A 25870-nucleotide genomic window follows, 5' to 3' on the forward strand; every position below is an offset into this window, starting at 1 on the left:
CTTGGGCTTTAATATAAGGTATGTAGTTACTACATATAGACTTAGAAAATATTTTATTGAAAACTTTAAATAAGATTTTTATACTAACAGCAATAAAAAAGGCATCGCTATTGTAACGTCAAGTAATATGCTACTTCCTCTGGAGTTCCTCCTTTTCATTCTAAAATTATCTTCGAAATCTCTGTAAAAAAGGATTTTTTAATAAAACATATATCTATTTTAAGCACAGAAAACGACGTCACGTCACGTGCTAACTGCTAGTCAGATAACAACACCAAGTGTTCCTACCATCTACCATCCTATAAAAAAAAAAAAAAACTGTTCCCACACCTAGCCCACTTATTTGCACTCGTAACCTCGTGCAAGCTAATGACGGACAATGCCATCTATGTGTGATTTAGTAAACATATTAGTTCGTGAACAAACCCGGGTAAGGAGGCAAAGCCTCGAGGCCCGTACCCCCGTCTGGCCGTTCCGGCCAAACGGAGATGACCCCGACACACTTTTTTTTAAAGATGTAACCACGAAATCAGTTTTCGAATTTTTTCCTTTACTTGTGCTATAAGGCATTGCTAGCGGCCAAATTTCTTGATTCTAGGTTAACGAGAAGTTAATGTTTTGATTATCCCAAATTGTCAGACACCACACACAGACAGACAACGAAGAGATCTTTTATGGTGATCTTTTGACTTGAGGCACGGAACCCTAAAAATTGACGCTCTGTACGTACCTACCTACTCGTACTTTTCGCAGTCTAGTTTGTAGTATTTTGTCGCTGCCAATAAAACCGACAACGGACGGGGAACATCGCGAAATGCGAACACACACACTATCGTTTCGTTCGCGGACTTGCCAGGCGCGGGTGTAGAGACAGCATTATACCAATACCAGTACCAATGGGCGCAGGGTTGTGGAATCGACAAGTTCCTCAAAAAAAAATTTTTGCGTTGAATGTGATGACAAGTTAGCGACTGTTTAAGTCATGCCTAATTTTTTTTGTAATTATACAGATTATTTGATGCTTGATTATGAACAAACTGATTTACTCATTTAATAGCACTAAAAATATCGGCACGTCAAAAACTTTCGCATGAAATATATTCTTTTTGTTTTATTATGGAGCCAATGTTATATTGATTTATTTGTGTTATTGTTCATTTATTTTGGGAGAGGAAAAAAAACAACATAATTTCAAAATAAATATTTATCGTTACTAACATTTGCGTCAAAATACTGGGTAAACTTACAAAAAAATATATAAAACAACAACATTCACTAAAATAATAATAATTAATTGATATTTCTGTATATACATTAAAAAAGTTGGACGGCATTATTTATTCTTTCTTAGTAAGTACTTTCTAAGTAAACCTAAAATTTTGTCACTTTTGCACACACAAATTATGTACCTACTATATTAAACTTACTTAATATTATTGCGTTTTTTCTACACAATACTACTCATATAGTTTTTTCAAATTCGTGCTAGATATATTATGGATAGCGTACAGAGAGGACATGAACAGAGGCTTTTTTCTCCAAGAAGCCCACGATGGCTGTTCCAGGTGATGCGAACTAAACAAAAAAACATATAAAAAATATTGTAAAAATAAAAATATTAGATAATTTAGGCGTGCAGTTAACCCTGTTGCGTCAGGATTTACAAAAAATGCAAATTGATCCAGAAATCTCGGAGAAATTGAACTACATTAGTACATGAAAATGAAAAAGCTGACTGCATTGAGAACAACCTCCTTTTTGGAAGTGAGTTAAAAATATCGTAAAAAACGAAAACTAGTTACGACACAAAGAACACTCATTTTGACCTCAACACTAAAACTAAAAAAATTACATAAGTTAATCAAATATACAACATAATAATATAATTACACAACAATATGATAAAAATTATTACAATCTGTTTAAAATGTTTAAAAAATTACACAACCTTTTTTATAAAGTAATAAACAATAATTTCTTATTCAATTAAAATGCTACCAAAATATTGTGATTAATTTACAAATTATGGACCTATCTACAAATAAGTACAAAAATTATATTCTCACTCGCAAACAACCTAATAATGATATTTTTAAACGAATTTTTACAGGGTGCATGGTAGTGCTGAAGCCTTGTTCCAAACTATATCTACGTGATTTTTATATTTACAGTGATTATTTACTATTAACAAACAACCATACTTTCACAACCTACATAATATTTTGCCAATATTCATTACTTAATATTTATGTAGTATTGTAAGCACACTATAAATCTTCTCCATATCCCAGTGCAAATCTAAACCCCTTTCCAACTACAGTCACCAACTTGTCTTACACGGAGAATTCCCTCAGTTTGTCCACAACTAGCTGTTGGTTTTTGTTGACCCAGTCGATGTTGACGCGGGCGTTCTCTATCCCTTGAGATACAGCTATCTTGGAGCCGGATAGGTATTTCGTGTTCTTCTCTTGCCATGCCAAGAACTGTGAAAAATAGTTTTCAAAATTTATGTAAATAAGACTTTGTTAGGTTTATAAGTAGACAAATTGACTAGAATAGTAAAAAAATCCTTGAATCCTGCTTGAATATTAAATATGATCCAGAAGGTTACTGATATTAAGTAAAAATTAAGTTGAAAAATTTACCAAATATATGTCGCCTTCATTAAGTACCTACCTACCTAAGTAGTAGCCGCCTTTAACTTCTGCAATTTATTGAGTCTCCCAACATAATAATCAAATAGTTTTGGCCCAATCAGGAGTCAAGGAGTTCAGGAGTTTGAATCTAGCATTAAATATAAATGTCAGTCTAAAATAAAAGTTGGTTACCTCATCTAGTTCTTTCTGTGTAGTGAATTGTCCGAGCAGTGTTTTGATGATGAAACCGATGCGTCTGTCTTGACCCTTGAAACTGTACATGAAACAAAAAAATAAAGAATTAAAGAATGGCAAGGCGCACGGCAGTGAGCAGGTCAAGTTCAAAGTTGTCAGTACGAACCTCACAATATTAATAAAATTCCAGTTTCATTCTGCAATACATACAGCGTAAAATTTTAATAGCCGTTTTCAGTAGTCATGTCGAAACTAGAGTTAAATTTAAAAATGAAAATGTTTTTTTTGAAAGAATGAAAAAAATTCTCAACTCGAAAGCGTGAGAAGAAAATGTAGTAATTCACGAAACGCAACATATATACCTATTACCTACTAATCAAATCACATGCGCTGCTGACAAAAAGAAAATGTTTTAATCAAAATACGCTCTGAGCACAGTAACTAATACGGTATAAACTAGTTTGCACGTACGGCTGACCGTGAAGCTATCGTGAGGTTAATAAGTACTAGTATAAAACAGTGGTTAGTAAAAAAACTTACGCGTCATAAATTTCTTCAATCCTGTTGTAAATGAAGTCCTTAGCGATGTAGTAACCAATAGTAGACCGAGTAACAGCGGCGATGACGCTTCCAGAGTCTTGGCGACGGATCTCTGAGCCATCAGTCACAGACCAGTCGAGGTATCTAGAGTGTGAAACAGATACAAAAAAAAGTTAAGTAAAAATATACTAATTTTATTCTGATTCACATTTTAGTAAAGTAGTTTTTGGTCTCTACAACCACGATGAAATTTATACTAAAATTATAAATGCTAATGTCTGTCTAGCTTTTCACGGCCCATCTGGTTAACCGATTTTGATGTTTGGTACAGAGATAGCCTGCATCCTGGGGATATAGGCTACTTTCCCAGAAAAGTTTCCCAGGGCTCCCACACCATTTTTTGAAAAACCTAAATCCAATGGATGAAATTGCGGACAGCATCTATTTAAGAGATAGCTTGCTTCTCGGAGACGGATATAAGCTACTTTTTGTCCCGGGAATTCAGATAGTTGCTATGGGATTTTTTCTCTTAAATTTATTGATATGAGTGAGATTGTATATAATACAAAGAATATCAAAACTCACTGCGATAGAATCCACACATCTCGAGAGCAGGCGAGAGCGTAGAGCAAGTGGTCTCTTGCTGCAGCCACGTTGGAGTTGCGGCGTCTAGCGAGGGCGAAGCGCCACTCGCGCACGGAGCCCCGGCGCAGGGCTACGCAGTACACTGTACGACGAAGATCCACTGGAATACTGAGGGTTAAACAAAGAAAATATTAATATATGAACCAGACGGATCACATTTTTTTTCTTATTTCATCTCTTTTGTAAAAATATATTTTTCTATTAATTTACCAATATTACACAGCTTATGACATTTATATCAGTCAATAAAACAATTCCATTTTTTTTTTTTTTTATTATGATACAAGTTAGCCCTTGACTGCAATCTCACCTGGTGGTAAGTGATGATGCAGCCTAAGATGATAGCGGGCTAACCTGGAAGGGGTATGGCAGTTTTTATTAAACCCATACCCCTTTGGTTTCTACACGGCATCGTACCGGAACGCTAAATCGCTTGGCGGCACGGCTTTGCCGGTAGGGTGGTAACTAGCCACGGCCGAAGCCTCCCACCAGACCTAAACCATTTTAACAGAATACTTAAATGAAAGATACACATAAACTAATAATTAGTAAGCACCGCTTGCGAAATATAGAAAGTGACAAGTTATATTAAAGTAAGTCTTTTGGTTTAAAGTATAGCATTCAATGTCCCAAATTGAAAAAAAAACCACAAACTGTACTTATAGATCAAACTCTGGCGATAAAGCTGTCAAAAGTACGCCCATAACTTAAGTAAAAATTGTTGTTCTAAGAACTTGGCTGTTACACAACTGTGCACATAATGTTTTTTTTTTTCGTAAAATTTATAGAAAAGTTGGCTATACCGTGAACTCATTTTTAAATCAGGATTCTTTTTATGAAGAATCATTACGTAATAGGCTACTTGACAATTTTTTTAAGTTGGTCTTAAATGGTTAATATTTGTCCTATTATATCAAAAAAATTAACACTATATTTTTTGCGCCCTAAAAACCCTTAAAACTTTAATTTAAAAAAATATTTTTCTTAGACAGGTGAAAACACTGTCGGCCATGTTTGGCCGATAGATTATCTGTGCTCTGACGTCATCCATTTGTAAACAACAGTATAACCCTGTGGTTATACTGTTGTTTACAAATGCATGACGTCAGAGCACAGATAATCTATCGGCCAAACATGGCCGACAGTGTTTTCACCTGTCTAAGAAAAATATTTTTTTAAATTAAAGTTTTACGGTTTTTAGGGCGCAAAAAAATATAGTGTTAATTTTTTTGATATAATAGGACAAATATTAACCATTTAAGACCAACTTAAAAAAATTGTCAAGTAGCCTATTTGAGTAATCTATAAACTGTGAAATACTGACCCGATTTTAATAAATCAATATGTATTTACAAAAATGTCTACCGCGGACAAAATGTCTGTCGTGGGCAAAAGCTAGTGATTAATATTTTAAATACTGACGGGTTGTTTTCGTCCGGATTGTCAGTCTCCATCCACCGCTGGTACATTTCCATGGCGTTCTCTTCACAATCAGCCACCTTCATGCTGCACGCCCACGCACTCGTTGTGGTCTAAACAAGCAAATGACAATTTCTTTTGTTGAACCACCATCAGAATCATACAAAAAATACATTATTCTAATTATAATAATTACAGTTCTATAAGTTCTTAAGTAATGGGTTGCCTGGAAGAGATCACTTTAGTGATAAGGTCGCCCTTTGTTTTTTAAGTGTATCCTGTATGTAGAGAGAGAGTAAGACTCTCTGTAATTTTAGTAACAATAAAGTTGTTTTAAATTAAATTATTTAAATCCTAGGTGCTAAGTAATTATTAATGTTATTATATACTTAATAAGCGTTATGTATAAAGAACATTTAACAAATTTAAAAAACTTAAATGTTATTTACCTGCATTTTAACGCTATCCAAATCTTCTCCATTAATTATTCTCTTCTGGAACAGTCCTCCCGAACGTTCATAAGCCTTGGTGATCAGTCTCCTCATGAACTTCTGATAAGCACCATAGTCTGCGCTCCTCTTGATGACGTTCTCAATCTTGCTGAGAGCACTCAGCCCTGTGTAGAGAGGCAGGTATTCTGTTTCTCGTTGTAGATAGCTAGCCAACCTGGGGAAGAAATATTTAATGGTGCTTTACTTTATTTGTATAAGTGCGACAAGGCTCTCTCGGCACTTGAATGACATTGACAGGGGGGCGCTGTTGGAGAACAAAGCCTTAGAATATTCAAACAAGAACCAAGGGGACACTTGACGGCAACGTTAGTTCCAATTTTCGCCACGCGCCAAGTTAGCCTTGTCGCACTGTATCACAGGGGCGAAATGACGGTGAGATTGTATTATATACCAAACGGCAGAAGTTGGTAAAAATCATTATGATCATCATAAACGTCCAAGCATAAGTCCCTTGTAGGAACTTCCACACGCTACGGTCTTGCGCCGCCTGAATCCAGCGGCTCCCTGCAACTCGTCTGATGTCGTCCGTCCACCTAGTAGTGGTCTTCCAACACCGCATCTTCTGGTGCGAGGTCGCCATTCCAGCACCTTGGGACCCTAATGTCTATCGGTTAGGTGTATGTGTAGGTATGTGTGTAAGTACAATTGAAATAATTCCGTGGCGCCACCCGAATCAGGGTTCCTACTGAAAACCAGCGCTGTATGTTTTTGTACTTGTGCAAGACATATGGCATTTATGCTGAGTAGGGACCTTTTTTTTCGGGTTGTGCCACACATAACATGGTTTATTCCGGCGCTTCTTCTACTTGAGGTCTTTTGACTTTACTACTCAAGTATAAGAGGCGCCGGGATAACCTAACCTAATAATGGTAATGTGTGGTACAGCCTTAAAAAATAAACGTTTTTCTTTCTTTCTTTCTTTCTTTCTAACAATTACTGTAAATCTGGCTCGTCCGTAAACATCAAAGGCATCGCACTTTATTTTTATTTTTTTGACGCTTGCTACAAACTTACTTCAAAGTAGTTCCATAATCCAGTCGGTTGTTCCATGCGAGTGCAAACGCATCGGACAGCAACTGTACTCGCCCCTCCACTGGTATGTTGGTGAACTTTTCACTTGTCAGCGTCGATACAAGGAGCTTCCAGTTCTGTTCGTCGTAGTTCACTCTGTAGGGCGCTGTTGAATAAAAGTTTAATTCGACGTGAGGCAAAAAGTGCGATTCACATTAGAACTTGGCCATGCACTGCCATGCGCCTGATTTGGCATTACTTTTGCAATATATTAATCACTAGCTTATGCTCGCGGCTTCGTCCGCGTGGACTACAAAATTTCAAAACCCTATTTCACCCCCTTAGGAGTTGAATTTTCAAAAATCCTTTCTTAGCGGATTGCTACGTCATAATAGCTATCTGCATGCCAAATTTCAGCCCGATCCGTCCAGTAGTTTGAGCTGTGCGTTGATAGATCAGTCAGTCAGTCAGTCAGTCATTCAGTCAGTCAGTCAGTCAGTCAGTCACCTTTTCCTTTTATATATATAGATTATCATTAATCTTTTATTTTGCCAGAATATTACCATGCAGGCAGTATAATATTATTATTTACATACATATTGGTTTTATTTTCTGGAATAAAAGAGTTTTCTCTGCCTTTTTGGCGTCCAAGGATTACAGTCTTTGACAGTTATAATGGTTTCATTCATAAACATTTTTATAATGGTACTTAAAAAGAATAATTTAAGAATCAATTGTCTACATAATATCCTACCAAGCATGGCGCGCAAAATTGTTTGATTAAAAAGACAAAAAACACATAGGTGGACAATTATTTAAACGTAGGTATACCTATGTTGTATAAATACTACTAACTGTACTAATTATTTAATTTAGAACTTGGCGCTACACGACTGTGCGCCTTAGTGTCTTAGTTTAAAAGTAGTTAGTAGTAAAGTTAATTTAAAAAAAAAAATTAGCCCGCGATTTCATCTGCGTGGATTTAGGTTTTATGAAAATCCTATGGGAACTCTATGACCCCAACGCATATATGTATATACTAGCTTATGCTCGCGACTTCGTCCGCGTGGACTTCACCAAACCCCTATTTCACCCCCTTAGAAGTTTAATTTTCAAAAATCCTTTCTTAGCGGATGCCTACGTCGTAATAGCTATCTACCTGCCAAATTTCAGCCCGATCCGCCCAGTAGTTTGAGCTGTGCGTTAATAGATCAGTCAGTCAGTCAGTCACCTTTTCCTTTTATATATTTAGATTATACTACCACTAGGCTATCACGCTAATATACGAAGGGTTAACTCACCAATCATATCGTAGTTGAACAGCACCCACTCATTAGGCCCGGAGCCGTGCTCGAACTTGTGGTCCTGCGTCACCCCTTCGTTGTCCGCCAACCACTGGACCTGCTGCTTCGGCTGTCCTACCTCCCTCTCGCAGAGCACGCTGAGGGGCACCCACCACGACGAGGCAGAGCGGGTAGTGCCCAGAGAGAGGTAGCGTTTCTAAAAACGTACAACAGAACTTGACAACAATGGAGTTTTTCTTTTGTCATTCTATGTCTGTAGATCATGATTGAGGAGATGCGTAGGAGAACCAGAGTAACTAACATGGTTCAACGGGTTGCGAAGCTGAAATGGTAATAGGCTTAATACGTAGTTAAAAAAACCGATAGACTTGGTCTCCACTGCGCTCGATAGACGTTGGGTTCCCAAGGTGCTAAGACACAGTTAACGTCACCCTAACCCACTACGGTTCAGGAGATACAGTCCACTGACAGACAGACATACAGTGGAGGCTTAGTTATAATAGGATCCCGTTGGCAACCTTTGGGTACGGAACCCAAAAACCAAATACATTAATACAAACATTCATTATTGGCCGAGTGGAATTGATCGCTGTATTACCGTTCACAGATTCAAAAGGACTAAAATCGTACTTTAGACATGATAGTTGATACATAGAACAAATATGGCGAGCGAACCCGAAAAAACCAACACATCTTAGGATTCTTAGGAAATTCGGTTGCTGGTCTGCTGGTATAGGACTTTTTTTCTTACCTGTGTAATAGTAACGCTCTTGTCAGAGTAGTCCCTATTGACATTGAGTAGAGGGTACCCAGTCTGCTTGGTCCAAGTGTCCATGACTTCTTTGACGGTGACATTTCTGCTCAGACCCCCATGCTGTCTGTTGACCTCTGTCAATTCTGCCCAAAGGTCGTCTTGCTCGGCATTCGAGTATGAGTATTTTGTGAGGTAGCTGGAAAGAAAAAATAAAGGGGGATAGCTTAGATAAGGTTTGATTCAATCATAATCGGATTATGTATTACTAGCTTATGCTCGCAACTTCGTCTGCGTGGACTACACAAATTTCAAACCCCTATTTCACCCCCTTGGGGGGAGTATTTTCAAAAATCCTTTCTTAGTGGATGCCCATGTCATAATAGCTCTGCATGCCAAATTTCAGTCCGATCCGTCCACTAGTTTGAGTTGTTGATAGATCAGTCAGTCAGTCAGTCAGTCAACTTTTCCTCTTATATATTTAAGAAGACTATGGTGTTGTGCCTCAAGCAGAAGAAGCGCTGGAATAACTGTGTCATGTGTGGCACAATCCAAAAAATAGTTCCAGCTCAGCATTATGCTGTATGCCTTGATACACAAGATCGTACAGCGCTGATTTTCAGTCAGACAGATAGTACCTACTCACTTGTGCAGAGCTTTCCTGAAGACATCTTCCCCGAGGAACATGAGCATCATCCTGATGACGGTGGCGCCTTTGCGGTACGAGATCGTGTCGAAGATCTCCGAGATGCGCTTAGGGTCGTCTAGCGGTACTGATACCTGAGGAAGGTGTTTACTTGTTTAGTGATAGTAACCTCAAAGTCTTATCCATCAGTCAACACCCACCCGTTTTGCCAGATCTTTTTTTCCAACGCACATGCAAACTGTGAAACCAATTCCCTTCGGCGGTGTCCCCACTAGATTTCACCATAATATGGTTATTCAACGGGTGGACCAGCAAATTTCTCAAAGGCCAGACAGAGCAACGCACTGGCGGTACCTCTGATACCTCAGAATCCAACTGCGCGCGCAATTATAATGATGATGATGACTACAGCTCAAACAGTTCTCATAGTTACTCACAGGATGTGAAGACTCCAAAGCGTCTAAGGACAATATAGAGAGTGTGTTCTCGATCGCATAGTTGAGTCTCGCGCGCCAGCTCGGCTCCACAGCGTTGACGCCCACGGACGCCGCGAACGTCGCGAAACCCTCGTTCAGCCACAGGTCCGACCACCATTTCATGGTCACCAGGTTACCGAACCACTGGTGGGCGAGTTCATGGGCTACCACCTGAAAATTATATGGAGTTTCAACTTTTAATGACTATAGTATTGGTAATGGTGCCGTAAACTGAAAAGCTATAACAGTATAGTACGCGACAGGTCGGGAACACAATCGGGGTATGAGGCAGGGGACACCCCGCACACCCACGCACCACCCGTACTTGCCCGAAGTAGATTAGCGCGGGAGCTGTGCGGGTGTGCGGGGCGTTCCCTTCAAGATTCTAGGAAGATCTTCCTCGTGAAAAAATTTGGGAAGCTAAGAAATCATCTAAACACACTATTATGCTTTTTCTTGTATACCCCTCACCTCAGCGATCCTCTCCTTGTTCAGGAAGGAAGACTCTTTCTTGTCGTACAACAAGGCGGTTTCCCTGTAGGTGATGAGTCCCCAGTTCTCCATGGCGCCAGCCGCGAAGTCCGGGATGGCGATCATGTCCTGCTTGGGCAGTGGGAAGGACACGTTGAACCACTTCTCGAAGTAGGAGAGGACTTTTGGGCCGACCTGTGCTGCGTAGGCTGTCTGAAAGAAAGAGATTTTACTCAACTATGGGAAAATCTTCCACCGCGGTTAATAGCCAGAAAGGTTGACTCATTCTTTGCGCAAAGGATCAGCCTGGCAACACTCGACGCGGGTATAGTTTGTACAGTAATTAAATACGACTAGCTTTTTCTGTATGACTGTGAATCGTCCAAAATACTTTGCCATTGTGCAAATAACTTAGAGCCTCAATAGCTCAACGGGTAAAGGAGTGGACTGAAAACCGAAAGGTCGACGGCTCAAACCTCGCCTCTTGCACTATTACCTACTCCTAGCAAAAGCTTGACGCTTAGTTGGAGAGGAAAGGGGAATATTAGCCATTTGACGTGGCTTCTTTTAAACAAAAAATAATTGTGCATTCTAGAATCTGCCAGCCGGTGTCAGAGTGAAACGTTGAGTGTGTTTTAGAAGATTTGTGTTGGTTTGTGTGTTGTTGAGAGCTCTCCATAATGTTCTCAAAGGTGTGTGAAGTTTGCCAATCCACACTTGACTAGCTCAGGGCCAAACCCCTTCTCTGTAGTGAGCCGACGATGGGTTGATGTCAGAAAATGTTTAAGCATACCTGATCGATAGCATCACTCCTGGCCCAGATCTTGAACTTGGTGTGAGAGAGTTCCTGAGGACTCTCCACGTAAGAGAACTTCGACACGACATACGCCACCAGGTATGTCGACATTGGCACTGACTGTTTGAATTGGTCCCAGACGAAGGCGGATTTTTCTTTCCTGAAAATTATAATTGATTCCTGAAACTTTTAGAGCCTTAATAGCTCAACGGTTATCGGACTGAAATCCGAGTTGGCGTCGATTCTGCTTGAGGCCTTTTTGGATTTAATGCTCAAGTAAAAGAAGTGCCGGGATGACCAACCCTTAGGTATAAGATGTGATGTGTGGCACAATTTGCAAAAAAATAGTTTTTCTTTCTTTCTTCTTTTATGCTACCTTTTCATAAAATTTCAGCCGTCGGACAGTACACAGGCTTTAGGTATTCGAAAAAAGCTTTGAATAACTTACTTGACCGACTTTGCAATAGTTTCCCAAGGCCAGTGTTCTTCGAGGGAACTGAAAAGAGGGAAAATTGGTTAATAATCACTTGAAACTGAAAATGCAGAACCGTGAGACGGACAGATAGACCACATCAAACGGTTCGACGGGACCCTATTACTAGCCTCCACTTTCCATCCATCCGTCTGTTTGTCAGCGGGCTGTACCTCGTGAATAGTAACGGGTAGAGAATTTAAACTTTCACAGAATGTGTAATTCTGAGTTCTGGCAAATAATAAAAAAAAATCTAAATGGCCGCCCGCGCCATGAAAATTAAAAAAAAAGTGTTATTTTTGTACGATGGTACGGAACCCTTCTCATGGGAGTCCAACTCGCACTTGACAGATTTTTTTAATTTTTAACTAGATAGCTAGGTACTTACTTGTCTTTATTGTTTATAATTTTTTAGTGTTTACCTACACTTCAAGGAAATTACTAAATAATTTTAAATACATGTCAAAAATTGCGTAACCGGCAGGAATCGACCATGCATCTTCTGGGTTCGCGCGCAATTTTTGATATGTATTTAAAATTACTTACTTGTCATTAGGTAGGTATAGTCCGTAAAACATGACTAACTTTAACTCAAAATGTCATGTTAAATGTACGGTTCACCTTTAAAATAAGGACTAAAATCGTACTTTGACATGAAATTTGACACAAAAAGTTAAAATGGCGCGTGAGGAGTAAAATTTTACGCGTTATTTAAGTACTAGCTACTTGGATCGGGTACGCACTTTTCATCGGACGAAGCAGCGAGGGGCATGTTGGAGATGGCGGTGTACTGCTTGTTGTGAGCGACATTCAGCGTGAAGGTCGCCTTGTACATCGGCTCGTCGAAGCAGGGGAAGGCTTTGCGTGCTGATATGGCCTCGAACTGGGTCGTCACCAAGTACCTGGAAGAAACAAGATGAATTGAAAAACTTTCAAAATTGCCGAAGAACTTTTCGACCTGGTTCCTCCTTTTTTTATTTTTTATAAAAAGAATATTAGCCATGTTAAATGACTAATATTCCCCTTTCCTCTCCAACTAAGCGTCAAGCTTGTGCTAGGAGTAGGTACGACAACAGCGCAACGGGCAGGGTTTGAACCGTCAACCTTTCGGTTTTCAGTCCACTCCTTTACCCGTTGAGCTATTGAGGCTATCATACCTTTACCTTTCTACTATTGTACCACAAGGCATCGCCAAGGTCTGCACCTGTACGTAGTCAAAGTGCCACGGATACGTACGAAGCGTTTTGCCTCCTCATTTCTAATTTGAACCGCTAGGATTTGGAACACCCTTCCAGCATCAGTTTTCCCCTCCAATTATAATATGGGTACCTTCAAGTCAAGAGTGAATAGGCATCTTCTAGGCAAGCGCGCTCCATCTGAAGCTGCATCATCACTTGCCACCAGGTCTGATTGCAGTCAAGCGCTAGTCTATAAATAAATAAATAAAATATATATGCCAGTCGTAGTATGAGGGGAGACGCCCCGCGCACCCGCATGTCATCCGCGCTCGCCCGCATCGGGTTAGCGCAGCCGCTGTGCGGGTGTTCAACGCGTTCCCTCCCCGATTGCCATCTCGACCTGTCGCGTACTATAGGTACCTACATTTTAAATGAGAAATAATAAGAAAGGGATTAAAATGTGTAAGAAATTGTACCTAGCTATTCAATATAATCAGTACCCTTATTATAAATGAAGAAGTGTGTTTGTTTGTTGGTTTGATCGTTTGTCCTTCAATCACGTCGCAACGGTGCAACGGACTGACGTGATTTTTTTCATGGGTATAGATAAAGACCTAGAAAGTGACATAGGCTACTTTTTATCTCGGAAAATCAAAGAGTTCCCACAGGAATTTTAAAAATCCTAATTCCACGCGCACGAGTTCGCAGGCATCAGCTAGAATTATAGGTATAAATGCTTGGTCTGGTGGGAGGCTTTAGCCGTGGTATGGGTTTAATGAAACTACCACACTCTTTCGAGGTAGCGTACCTTCCTTCCATCTTAGAGTGCATCAACACTTACCACCAAGTGAGATCGCAGTCAAGGCCTAGACACAAGTAAACCGTGGCCTAGTGGCCGGTTCGAATCCTGCCAGTTCTGCAATTTTGACATGTATTTAAAAGAATATTTACATAATACTTACTCAGTCTGCTGGTTCTTTTTATTAATATAAGAACTGACGTAAGCGCCATCTAGCCCTTTGACAAGGTTGCCAAAGAAGGGTATTGTGAGAGTGTAGTTAGCATTCTTCTCCAACTCCTTCTCCAACGCTATAGTGAGGAAGTTGTATGTGTCGTTCAGTTTCACTTCGGTGACGGTGACGGGGCCGCCGACGCCGGTAACCGTGATTTTGTCACCGGTTATTTCGAAATCTTGCGCATGGAGAATAATTTTCGGTGTGTTTTTCTTTGCTGTCAACTGAAACCAAAAAACCATTTTTATTAAGTAAGTAGGTACATATATAGATACCTACGTAGTTATGACGACATAACCAATTTCAAAATGTTGACGACATAAAAAAAACCGGGGCCCTATCGCGGTTGTTTGACAGCTACAATGTCACGATCGCAATCATCTCTGATTGGTTAATGCTCGCTCACTATTGGCTACAATGCATTGTTGCAACAAGAATCGCACAAATTCAGCCAATCAGAACAATTGAGATTGTAATAATGATTGATGCAGGTTTTAGACAATCGCCCTACAGGTCTATTGCGGGTCGAACTCTCGTTGGTTCTACATTGATGCTTCATTGAGTGATATTAAAATAATTTTTCGTAGAAAACTGTCCGTGGATTTAAAATAAATGTCAAATGAGCTCGGTAATAAAATGAATGACAAATGACTAGGCTGCCATACGTAGGTAGTTGTTTTGAAGTGTCGTCGTGGCCGTCATTTACCACGAGACTAAAAGCGTCGGACTACTGTGTCTCTCTTTATACTGTGGTATCAAAGACAATAAAGAAGGCTGATAATCAGTTTTATACCATATAGGTATCCAGGGCCGTCTTAACCTATTGGAGACCCTGGGCACATTAGGATAATGGGGCCCTTATATTATGATCTTGACATTTTTTGGTATATTTACAAAAAAATATAATTGGTAAATGCAACTAGCAGTGACTAGTGGGCCCCTATCGATCGTGGGCCCTGGGCACGTGCCCATAGTGCCCAGTGGGAAAGAGGGCCCTGCATAATATATCAGTTAGAGACGCAAGTTAAGCAAGGCTTAGGGTGACTATTAGAGGAGGTTTGAAGGTCACTAGGGGATGTTTTACCACACTATCAATTATTATCAATAGGTACATACCAGTCAATCAGGATCAGTAAACCAAGGGTTCAGAAATCAAATGTTTACACCACTATATCAGCATCATTCATTCAGCTCAGTGAACAACGGATTCAACAATTAACTAAAAGTACGCCACTATCTGTGATAGCCTAGTGGTTAGGACATCCGCCTTCTAATCGGAGGTCGGGGGTTCGATCCCGGGCACGCACCTCTAACTTTTCGGAGTTATGTACGATTTACTTAATTAAATATCACTTGCTTTAACGGTGAAGGAAAACATCGTGAGGAAACCTGCATGCCTGAGAATTCTCCATAGTGTTCTCAAAGGTGTGTGAAGTCTATCAATCCGCACACGGCCACTGGCCAGCGTGATAGACTTATCTCCGAAATACGCTAGCCAGCTCGTCCGGTTGGAGGTAAGAAATCTTTGCTTATTTTCATAAAGTGTTTGTGCCATCCATGTTGTTTCATTTCTTCCGCCGCTCTTGACAATTAAATAAAGTATTTTCCTTATCCATGTTGTTTGTTGATTTTCTTGTTCCCCGGTAAACCTGAGGTGAAATTGCGGGTAAGGTAAGGTACATGATGGTGTTCGAGGGCAGCGGGATATTGCAGGAACGGCGAGCGTAGGTATTCCGTAAGTATGTAATATAATATGGTAGTAGGTACTCCCATAGACTAATATGGCCAAAACCCTTCTCAGTCTGAGAGGAGACAGACCCGTGCTCTGTAGTGAGCTGGCGATGGGTTGATCATGATGATGATGATGATGACGTCACTATCAGCATCACATTTACGTGTATGACGTAATGATCAACTCAGATATTCGCCGTGTGCCTAATATGATCATCGTAATAAATGGTCTGCAGCCGCTACACAAAAATTTTACACAAATGGTGCAATAACAATACATTTATTTTGCTCAAGATAGTATTATAATATCATGACAATTTATTTCTTTAGAAATTTTTGGTCACACGCGACATTTTAAAATCCTTTTGAATTTTTTGTAAATATTTATGTCCATTATAAAGAATCTGAAAATGATTTTTAAAGAATAAAAAAAACACCGAGACCTGTTGAAATAGTGCTCAAAAAAGTACGATGACCTTTCGGCTTTCTTAACAACACGGGAATACAAAAACAAATAAACATAAAGTTAGTTCACAGCTTCACAACAAAATAATTTTCTTTTGAATTTTCAAAAATCCTTTCTTAGCGGATGCCTACATCATAATAGCTATCTGCATGCAAAATTTCAGCCCGATCCGTCCACTAGTTTAATCTTTGTGTTGATAGATCAGTTAGTCAGTCAGTCAGTCACCTTTTCCTTTTATATATTTAGAATATAGTTTACAATCATCGTATTAAATGTGGTAAGTAAGTACTGTACAATACGCAGCAGAAAGTAATGTACATCGACCTTCAGAAGGAGATAGCAGATGTGTAGAGCACTGTCTCTGTCGTTCTACATAGCTCTACACAGCCGAAATGTCATTCTAAAGGCCAATGTACATTACTTTCTATATTATTTAATGTACATTACTCATATTCTTCATCTTCTTTACTGTATACTGTTCAATCCCTCCATTCCTCTTTATCTTAAAGAACGTTTTGAGTACCGATGTGATACACACTCTTTTTCTCTTCGTTCTCAAAATAATCTACGCCTGAAAATTCCTACACACTCCTCTTCTTATTATGCTAAATCATTTACTGTTACCGCTATACTGCTATGGAATTCTCTCCCCTTGGATATCAAACAGTCTCAATCACTATCTATTTTTAAAACAAAATTGAAGCTATTATATTTATCCTCCATTTGATGTGTTTATTTATTTTTACTTTTTATTCCACTTATCTGTCGTCTATTCCTCTCTTATTTACTGTTGTATTTTTATTTATATATATATATATATATATATATATATATATATATATATATATATATATACATACGTATATTATGTGTATTTACTTTATTTAATTAGTACACCCCTTCCGCTTTCTTTAATTTTTATAAATATCCTCTACCCTAAGGTTGCCTGGAAGAGATCGCTATTTTAGCGATAAGGCCGCCTATTGTACATGCTGTATTTGTTATATGTCTATTGTTTTTGTTTTGGTGTACAATAAAGCATATTTTACTTTACTTTACTTTACTTTCTGGCGCGTACTGTACTAGCTGTTTACATCATAATCTGTGTCACAATAGCAAGTTTTTGGGCACGAGCCGAGGGCGACATTACAATACAATGCAAAACAACAATGCACCGTGTTTATGCGCTGCCAGCGCGGCGTGAATAAACGTCTGTTTCGATCGCCTTGACCGCTGCCTGGGGAAATATGGCCGCTTGATAGACACTCGTTTTCTATAGGTACCTAAGTGTATAAACATTGATTTAAAATTACTTAGGTAGGTACCATAAACACCCACAAAGACCTTACATTGTAGTTTGTACCTACATGAAGACCTTACTTCGTACATAAGTAATAGATTTTATAGGTACCTATAACCTACTTGTTTTTAAGCATTATTATAAAATCATGGTCAAGTTCCTCATTGAATTGATAGACTTATTAGGTACCTACTATCGATATAGAATATATATTTATTACCTAGGATGGACTAAGAGCCAGCGCGTGCCAGATTTTCGGTATTTTATAAAAGCTGAAAGTTTCTCTGCGTAAAAGTCAAAAAGTTTATTCAAAATCACTACCCATATTATAAATGCGAAAGTGTGTTGGTTTGTTGGTTTATTGGTTTGTTGGTTTGTCCTTCAATCACGTCGCAACGGAGCAACGGACGGACGGTTTATGACTTAGAGAGTGATATAAGCTACTTTTACCCCAGAAAATCGAAGAATTCCCACAGGACGTCCGGGCACGCGCTTATCTCTAAAACCGCTATCTTGTAATGTGCTTTTGCTTTGCTGAGGTAGGTAAGGGGTAAAAACCGGCCAAGTGCGAGTCAAGCTCGCGCAATGAGGGTTCCGTACTACAGTCGTATTTTTTCGACATTTTGCAGGATAATTCAAAAACTATCATACATAAAAATAAATAAAAATCTGTTTTAGAATGCACAGATGAAGACCTTTCATATGATACCCCACTTGATATAGTTATCTTACTTAGAAAATTGAAAATACTAATTATTAGTTCATGACCACAACTTAATTTTTTTTGTGTGATCTTACCCTAAATTCACGGTTTTCAAATGTCAGCTATAAGATCTACCTACCTGCCAAATTTCATGATTCTAGGTCAACGGAAAGTACCCTGTAAGTTTCTTGACAGACAGAAAGACATACAGACAACAAAGTGATCCTATAAGGGTTCCGTTTTTCCTTTTGAGGTACGGACAATAAAATAAGTAACGCACGTCGCGCGTGCCTACTAGAAAACCTTCAATGTAGCATTGCCTCGATGCAGCGCGCAATGCGCATAACAAGCTCATTATTACGACCTCTTTAAGTAGGGTCAGATGTCCAACAATGAAACAGTGGTACACAATAAAACACTGTGAAATCTCTAAAATGCGGCGTTTTTTTGTGTGTGTTGTTTCGGATTGACTATGCTGCGTAGGCCCTATTGGCCGCTACAGCGTCACCGGGGGGGTTGGCGAGCGCGAAGCTCCGCCTGGGGGTGAGCCCTAGGGCTCGAAGAAATAATTCGAGAGGTCGGGGGGCAACGTCCTCCTAAGGGCGCCTCCTGTGAGGCTCGGACCACGGCTTAGGATGACGTTGGGATGGGTGGAGTTGTCGGTTTTGTTGGTTAGTACGTACGCCCCCGAGGCCGTGGCGTGAGCCCACGTCCGGGTGACGTTAGAAATCGGGGACCTCGTCTTCGCCGGCGAAGACGCTGTGATGAGGTTGAATTGTGTAGCCCTACGAGATAGGGTGCATTGTCGGTCATGATTTGATCGTCGGGGTCGTTAAGGACGTGCTTAGGGCGTCTTTTATCTGGGGGGTCGTTTCGGTCAGGGGTGTAAGTCGCTGCCTCAACTATTAGGGGGTTGGGGTGTCTAATGGCTTTCTCAAAATAATTTTTGGAAAGCTGTTTAAAGTAATGAGCTATTGTCGGGAGTTGGAGGTCTCTGTGGAGGTCCACGTTGCGCATGTACCACGGGGAGCCAGTGGCCGTACGCATAAACTTATTCTGTAGGACTTGGAGAGGTTTGAGAGAGGAGGGCGGCAGGTGTGCAAATGCAACACAGGCATAAGACATTATTGGGCGGATGCACGTTTTGTATAGCGTGACTTTATGTCGAAGTGACATTTTGCTCTTTGCGCAAATCATGGGGTAAAGACGGGAGAGCACATACGCTGCGTTCTTGCGGACTCTACGAATGTGCGCGGCGAAGCTCATCTTGTCATCAAAGGTTACACCCAAGTACTTGGTATTAGTTTGCCAGGGAATGGGGCGGTCGTAAAGAGTTATTTCAGTCTGTCGAAGTTTGTATTGTGATTTCCTTTTGGACTTTTGAAAGAGCACTGCTGCGCTTTTCTCCGGGTTAACCTCTATCCTCCAAAGGCGGAACCAGTGGCCTAGGCTACTGACTGCCTTTTGGAGTCGAGCTTTAACGTTCCGGTAGTTTAAGTCGGAGCTGTATAGAGCGGTGTCATCCGCGAACTGGGCTATATGAACATGAGGGGATCTGGGAATGTCGCTGGTGTACAGCGCGTACAAAAGTGGCGAGAGCAGGGAGCCCTGAGGGACTCCTGCTCGAAGAGGTCTTGGGGAGGATAGGGTTCCATCCAGACGGTAGCGGAAAGTTCGATTGGTGAGAAATTCTCGTAGTAAACGTACGAGTCTTTCGGGCACGCCTAGATGGTAAAGCTTGTAGATCAAGCCGGCGTGCCACACCTTGTCGAAGGCTTTGGCTACATCGAAGAAGAGGGCTCCCGTTGGGATACCTCTCGTTTTGAATCGGTTGAAACCGAGAAGGATGTGCTCCGTGAGGCGGTGCACTTGATGAACACATGAGTGTCTGGTTCGAAAGCCAAATTGCTCGTCGTTGAGGAGGTTTTTCTCCTCTACGACGGACCTAAGTCGATTAAGGATGACTTTCTCATACACCTTGCCAAGGGTGTTGAGCAAGCTAATGGGGCGGTAGCTAGTAGGGAGGTTCCTAGGTTTCCCTGGCTTAGGGATGCCTATAACGGTAGCTTCTTTCCACCTGTCGGGGAAGGAGCATCCCGCCATGAGGGTGTTGAAAATGACAACCAGGAGGTTGATTAATACATCGGGGAGTAACTTTAGTGTTTTGTTATTAATAGAGTCGGGGCCTGGGGCTTTTTTGGCGTGAAATTCTTTGATAATTTGACGAACTTCGCCGCTATTCGTCGGGAGGATTGGATCGCCACCTGGGGCGGAAGAGAAGATAGATGCTAGTTTGTTTTCGACTAGTTCTATGTGGGACTTGTCTACAGAGATGGTGCTCGGGGAGCATTGGGAAATGCGGCGTTGCCAGATTGTGCAATATATTGCGTTAGGGCACTCTCGTGGACCCCCCGCCCTACCCCAGTTTGCATCGGTGTCGCGTGGGAGCAGACGTATTTGCAGAGTATTTTTAATATTTTCGACAAAAAGTAAGTATTTTCTGCATTCTTTGTAGATTTTTCATTAAATAGTGATTGGAAATTTCATATTTTTCATGATTACCTAACAATAAAGATATTTCATAGATTGACGTGCAATAGATCATATGTTAAAGTGTTACAATTTAGTGAGAAAAAAATTGAGTTTAGTAAAAAAAACCTTGGTAGTCCACAGTGAAACAGTTGCACAATGGACACAATAAAACACTGTTTCAATGTGTACTATCTCGTTTCATTGTGTACCATAACACGTTATAACAATAGGTACAAACATCTTTATTGTAGGTTTATTTCTGTAGGTATGTAAATTTGGTTACAATAAAGAATATTTTACTTTTATTTTACTTAGGTAACATTAATCGATCTTTATTTATTTTTCGTTTAAGATGGCGCGTACTAAAGCCCAAGAAGGTGATAACGTGCTCGTTTTACTGGACGCCAAAAAACTGAAGGTCTACTATGTTAATGATAGACTGATAATGTAGACTGATTAAAGTGAAATTAAGAATAAAACCTTTTGGATTGAACTCAATCGTTTTTTGTCATTTACCCACATTAATCCAAAATGACACAAAATAAGATGAGGCAGACACTATGAATAATTATGTTTCATTGTTGAATTAGTGGTGTTTCATTGCGTACACTGTGGACACAATGAAACATTTCCCATTTTTTATTTTTTTATTTATTGCTGATTGATTGCACATTAATTAAAAAAACTATAAATGGCATCTGATAACCAATAAAATTGCCTATACATCTGTAAAAAATTGGACTTCTATCTGTAAAAGCAAAAGGTGTATGAGTCTTTGAATTTTTAGTGTTCCATTGTTGGACACATGACCCTACGTAGCACGTATATTTACCTAAGTATCTCATATCTGCCAAGTCCAAGGTGCACGGAGGATATCTTATTCTTAGTTATTACCTACTTTATAAGCAATGCTCAGAGCCTCAATAGCTCAACCGGTATAGGAGTGGACTGAAAACCGAAAGATCGACGGTTCAAACCCCGCCCGTTGCACTATTGTCGTACCTACTCCTAGCACAAGCTTGACGCTTAGTTGGAGAGGAAAGGGGAATATTAGTCATTTAACATGGCTAATATTCTTTAAAAAAAAAAAAAAAACATGATAGTGGATAGCCTAATGGTTAAGAGTTAAGACTTGTACAGTACCTACGCGGCAGCAACTAGGTAATGTACATCAGCCTTTAGAATGCCATTTTGGTTCTGCCAGTTGAAACAGCCATTTTTCTAACTCTGGACTGGTAAGTAACTATAAGTCCCGCAAATTGCTATTGCGCTAGAACAATGATCTGTAGAGCGCACTCTAACTTAGCTTAGACTTAACAGAGTTAAAACGAGACAGAGCTCAAGACAATCTCTCACATAAATCTGTCTCGTTTTAACTCAATCTTAAGTCTGAGCAAAGTCAAAGTGCGCTTTATAAATCTCAGCCAGTTTTCAACTATTATAGTTACCGGCAAACAACTTGGGCATGCAGCAGCGCAGTGGGAGAAAGTTGGCAATCCGGGAAGTGAAAGTCGACGTATCAACCAATCGCGTGCACTCGCGCCGACTGATCAACCAATCGCGTGCACCCGCATTCGCTAGCCAATCAGTACCCGCAGTACAAGATTTTACGTCTCACCAAACCAAACCAAATTCGAGAGTCGAAATACTTCCGCGTTACAGTAAACTGGATCTTAAATGCTTTGTTTTAAAGCTCAAGTTTGTCTACACTTCTACAGCCAGCGCTCCAAGCGGAAACATTGCGAAATTAAAATCAGTGGCATTGAATATTTGACTTCAATTCAAGGCTGTTTAGGTCCATTTTACTGTAACGCGGAAGTATTTGGACTCTCGAATTTGGTTTCGTTTGGTGAGACGTAAAATCTTGTACCACGGGTACAGGTCAATACTCAAGTTGTTTGCCGGGTACTGTACAGATGCTATCATACCCCCGGACTAGAATGGTGACACATACCAGGATATCAACAACACCGAAGAAGCTGAAGTTGGTGTGTGGGTCGATGTCGTAGAGGAGGCGCACGTCGTAGTGTGCAGGCGTGACGTCACCGGGCAGCAGGTAGCCAGCACAACTCAGCTGGACGACTGCCAGCAGCCACACACACGTTGGCCACCCCATTGTTCAGCTGTAACAAGGAAAAAAGTGCACTATACATATTATACCCATCGACCGAACCTTAGACCGAGGCAGGAAGACGCGTAGGTATATATTAATCACGTGGTAAATACAATAAAATCTTGAAAAATAATAATTTTAGGGTAGGTACTTCCCCTGCATGTACCTAAAGTGGAGAGTGGAGAGGTGGGGCGGGGTAGAAGATGCTTTTTTACTAGCTTTTTTAGGTACATAGGTACTCAAATTACACAATAACATGGCAAATACTGACATAATAATATTAAAAAGTATTTTCTGTTAAATTTTGCGCTCGCTGCGCTCGTTGCTGATATTTCATTTGTGAGTTTCTTGCTGTCCCTTTAATTAATTTTTTGCTAAACTAACGTAGACGTAGGTACCTACTTACGTGGACAAAAATATAAAGTAAATACCTAGGTAGGTTAGGTACCATTATGGAGATAAGATAGCTCGAAATTAGATATAAGTACCTAATAATCGATAGTTTTCAGGAAAACTTACACTGATAGGATAGTTGTGCGATAAGTACCTACTGGCAGAAAATAATGTACATCCACCTTTAGAAAGAGGTAGCGTTTTTGAAGAGCATTGTCTCTGACGTTGAGACCGACAAAACGTTACACAGGTATGTGTGACGGAGACAACGCTCTACAAAGCCGAAATGTCATTCTAAAGGCCGATGTACATTACTTTCGGCCGCTAACTGTACTAGGTAGATGGTTCTTCCTTGAAAGGTTGTGGAGGTCAGATGGCAATGACCGTGCAAAAATTAGTAGGCATACCCATCTATGACAGTTTTTACCTTCACACTAGTTTTTAGGGTTCCGTACAGTGATCGCAAAACATGACACTTTGTTAAAAAAATATTTGATAAGTCGCGGATGAATATCTAAATGGCAAGGTTTCGTGGAAACGGTCAGCTTTGCATTGAGCAGCCCAGAGGAAACTATAAATTCCCAAATTGCCCCTGCCGGGAATTGAACCCGGGACCTCTCACTTGTAAGACCACAGCGCTCACCACTGCGAAATAGAAGGTCGACTAGATACTTGTTTTGCCTTGTACTTTTTTTGTGGACTACATAAACTACAAACCCCCATTTAACCCACTTAGGGGTGAAATTTCAAAAAATCCTTTCAGAGGTAAATATAGATTCGTTTGACGATGCAAAAACACTTGTAAATGTTAATCTGAATATAAAATCATTCTATTTTTAGGGGGCCGTACCTCAAAAGGAAAAATAAACCCTTATAGGATCACTTTGTTGTCTGCCTGTCTGTCTGTCCGTCGTGTCTGTCAAGAAAACCTATAGGGTACTTCCATTCTCAGTAGTGGGCCGTAAAGGAGAGGACATTCCAATAACCAATACAAAATTAGCTTATAATGCCCTGCCTTTCTGTCCAACTTTTCAACTGACTTCTGGTACCCTTTTATATATCTATTTTGTAGTAAAAGTAAGATGTTGTCTATGACATTCATAGATAATGTTTCTGTGTTTGCTCTTAGCTCGGGGTCTTTTGGTGTCAAGTTATGTCTTGAATAAGTTTATAAATGTAATAAGAAAATCTAAAATAAATTACTTAAATATTATAAAGAGTTTAATTAAACAAGAAACACAACAATTTAGTATTTACCTGGCCCTTCACTTACACAATAAAATATAGTTCACGAGGAGGAAAGTTCACAAACTAATTTTCTTATAAAAAAGCGGGGGAAAAATAAGTAAACCTTTAGTTCCCCGACTGGTTACTGGTTAGTCAATGGCGATTCCAAATGCGTCACACACATTTTATTTACATGCTAAACTGTTGTTCTTAGGGCTGTTGCACACTACGGATTATGTAATAAGTAAGTACAGTGGAAACTCGATTAATCGGACTAATTGTTATCGTTAGGGATTCGGATAATCGAAAATCCGGATAATCGAATGTATGAAGAAAAGCGGGTTTTGTGCATATTATGTAGTTCACTATAATAGTAGGTATTTTCAATTTTCAAAGTAAGACAACTATACCAAGTAGGATATCATATGCAAGGGCTTTGCCTGTACATTCTAAAACAGATTTTTATGCATAATAGTTTTTGATTTATCGTACAAAATGGCGGAAACAATACCCGAGTATGGAACCCTCGGTGGGCGAGTCTGACTCGCTCTTGGCCGAACAGTTTTCGGTTGGTAGTCCGGATAATCGTGAATCCGTATAACCGAGGGTCGGATAATCGAGTTTCTACTGTATTTTATATTTATACGAGCTTGTGCTCACGACTTTGTCCGCGTGGACTACACAAATTTCAAACCCCTATTTCACCCCCTTGGGGGTAGAATTTTTAAAAATCCTTTCTTAGCGGATGCCTACGTCATAATAGCTCTGCATGCCAAACTTCAGCCCGATCCGTCCAGTAGTTTGAGCTGTGCGTTGATAGATCAGTCAGTCACTCAGTCACCTTTTCCTTGTAGGTATATACCGATTTAGATTTAGTGGGCTGGACTCAAATCTCAATAACACAGCAGACAACAGATGATCGACTATTAACCATAAAAAATCATGACTAGACCCCGTTATGTTGTCGCATTGACAAAAGTTAAAACAGAGAAAAGATGAGTAAACGACAAGATGGCATAATTAATTAACTTACAGTACGCTGCCGAAAGTAATGTACATCGACCTTTAGAAGGAGATAGCAGATTTGTAAAGCACTGTCTCTGTCGTTGAGACCAACAAAAAGTCATGTAGGTATAAGTAACAGAGACAACACTCTACAACGCCGAAATGTCATTCTAAAGGCCGATGTACTGCCGTGTACACAATACTACAATCACAATTACACTGATTGGCTGAATGGTGGAGAGTATCGGTCAATCAGAGATGACTGATTACAATAGTCTAATACTGAGTACATAGGGTGATAAGAACCTTCCTTTTTGGAAGTCTGTTGAAAATAA

The 25870-nt window shown here is 40.0% G+C and overlaps 1 protein-coding gene and 1 long non-coding RNA gene across 6 annotated transcripts in view; one reads left to right on the forward strand and one right to left on the reverse strand.

The window, feature by feature from the left end:
- Positions 1-36: 36 nt before the first annotated feature.
- The window catches only part of LOC117993363 (aminopeptidase N-like), a 31567-nt gene continuing 5733 nt past the window's right edge, over positions 37-25870 (reverse strand). Inside the window, exons 1-19 of one of the 5 annotated variants that reach the window (XM_069506839.1) lie at positions 24561-24685; positions 22752-22920; positions 14015-14289; positions 12618-12776; positions 11851-11898; positions 11400-11562; positions 10607-10819; positions 10097-10306; positions 9660-9793; positions 9014-9212; positions 8260-8458; positions 6962-7124; positions 5885-6101; positions 5439-5548; positions 3957-4124; positions 3372-3515; positions 2829-2910; positions 2338-2483; positions 1190-1575 (exon numbers count right to left, since the gene is read on the reverse strand). In XM_069506839.1, coding sequence (XP_069362940.1) covers positions 1458-1575; positions 2338-2483; positions 2829-2910; positions 3372-3515; positions 3957-4124; positions 5439-5548; positions 5885-6101; positions 6962-7124; positions 8260-8458; positions 9014-9212; positions 9660-9793; positions 10097-10306; positions 10607-10819; positions 11400-11562; positions 11851-11898; positions 12618-12776; positions 14015-14289; positions 22752-22913 — 2910 coding nt within the window. In that variant the 5' untranslated portion in view covers positions 22914-22920; positions 24561-24685 and the 3' untranslated portion in view covers positions 1190-1457. Of the gene's footprint in view, positions 182-1189; positions 2484-2828; positions 2911-3371; positions 3516-3956; positions 4125-5438; positions 5549-5884; positions 6102-6961; positions 7125-8259; positions 8459-9013; positions 9213-9659; positions 9794-10096; positions 10307-10606; positions 10820-11399; positions 11563-11850; positions 11899-12617; positions 12777-14014; positions 14290-22751; positions 22921-24560; positions 24686-25870 lie in introns of those variants that run through there. The other 4 variants (XM_069506840.1, XM_034981155.2, XM_034981154.2 and 1 more) reach the window with 4 other exon arrangements.
- On the forward strand, positions 20632-21295 carry LOC138404032 (uncharacterized). The gene is made up of 2 exons (XR_011238131.1): positions 20632-20754; positions 21150-21295. It is a non-coding gene; the product is annotated as an uncharacterized lncRNA (long non-coding RNA).

This window comes from Maniola hyperantus, chromosome 24, assembly GCF_902806685.2.
Source record: "Maniola hyperantus chromosome 24, iAphHyp1.2, whole genome shotgun sequence".
Taxonomy (NCBI): Eukaryota; Metazoa; Arthropoda; class Insecta; order Lepidoptera; family Nymphalidae; genus Maniola; species Maniola hyperantus.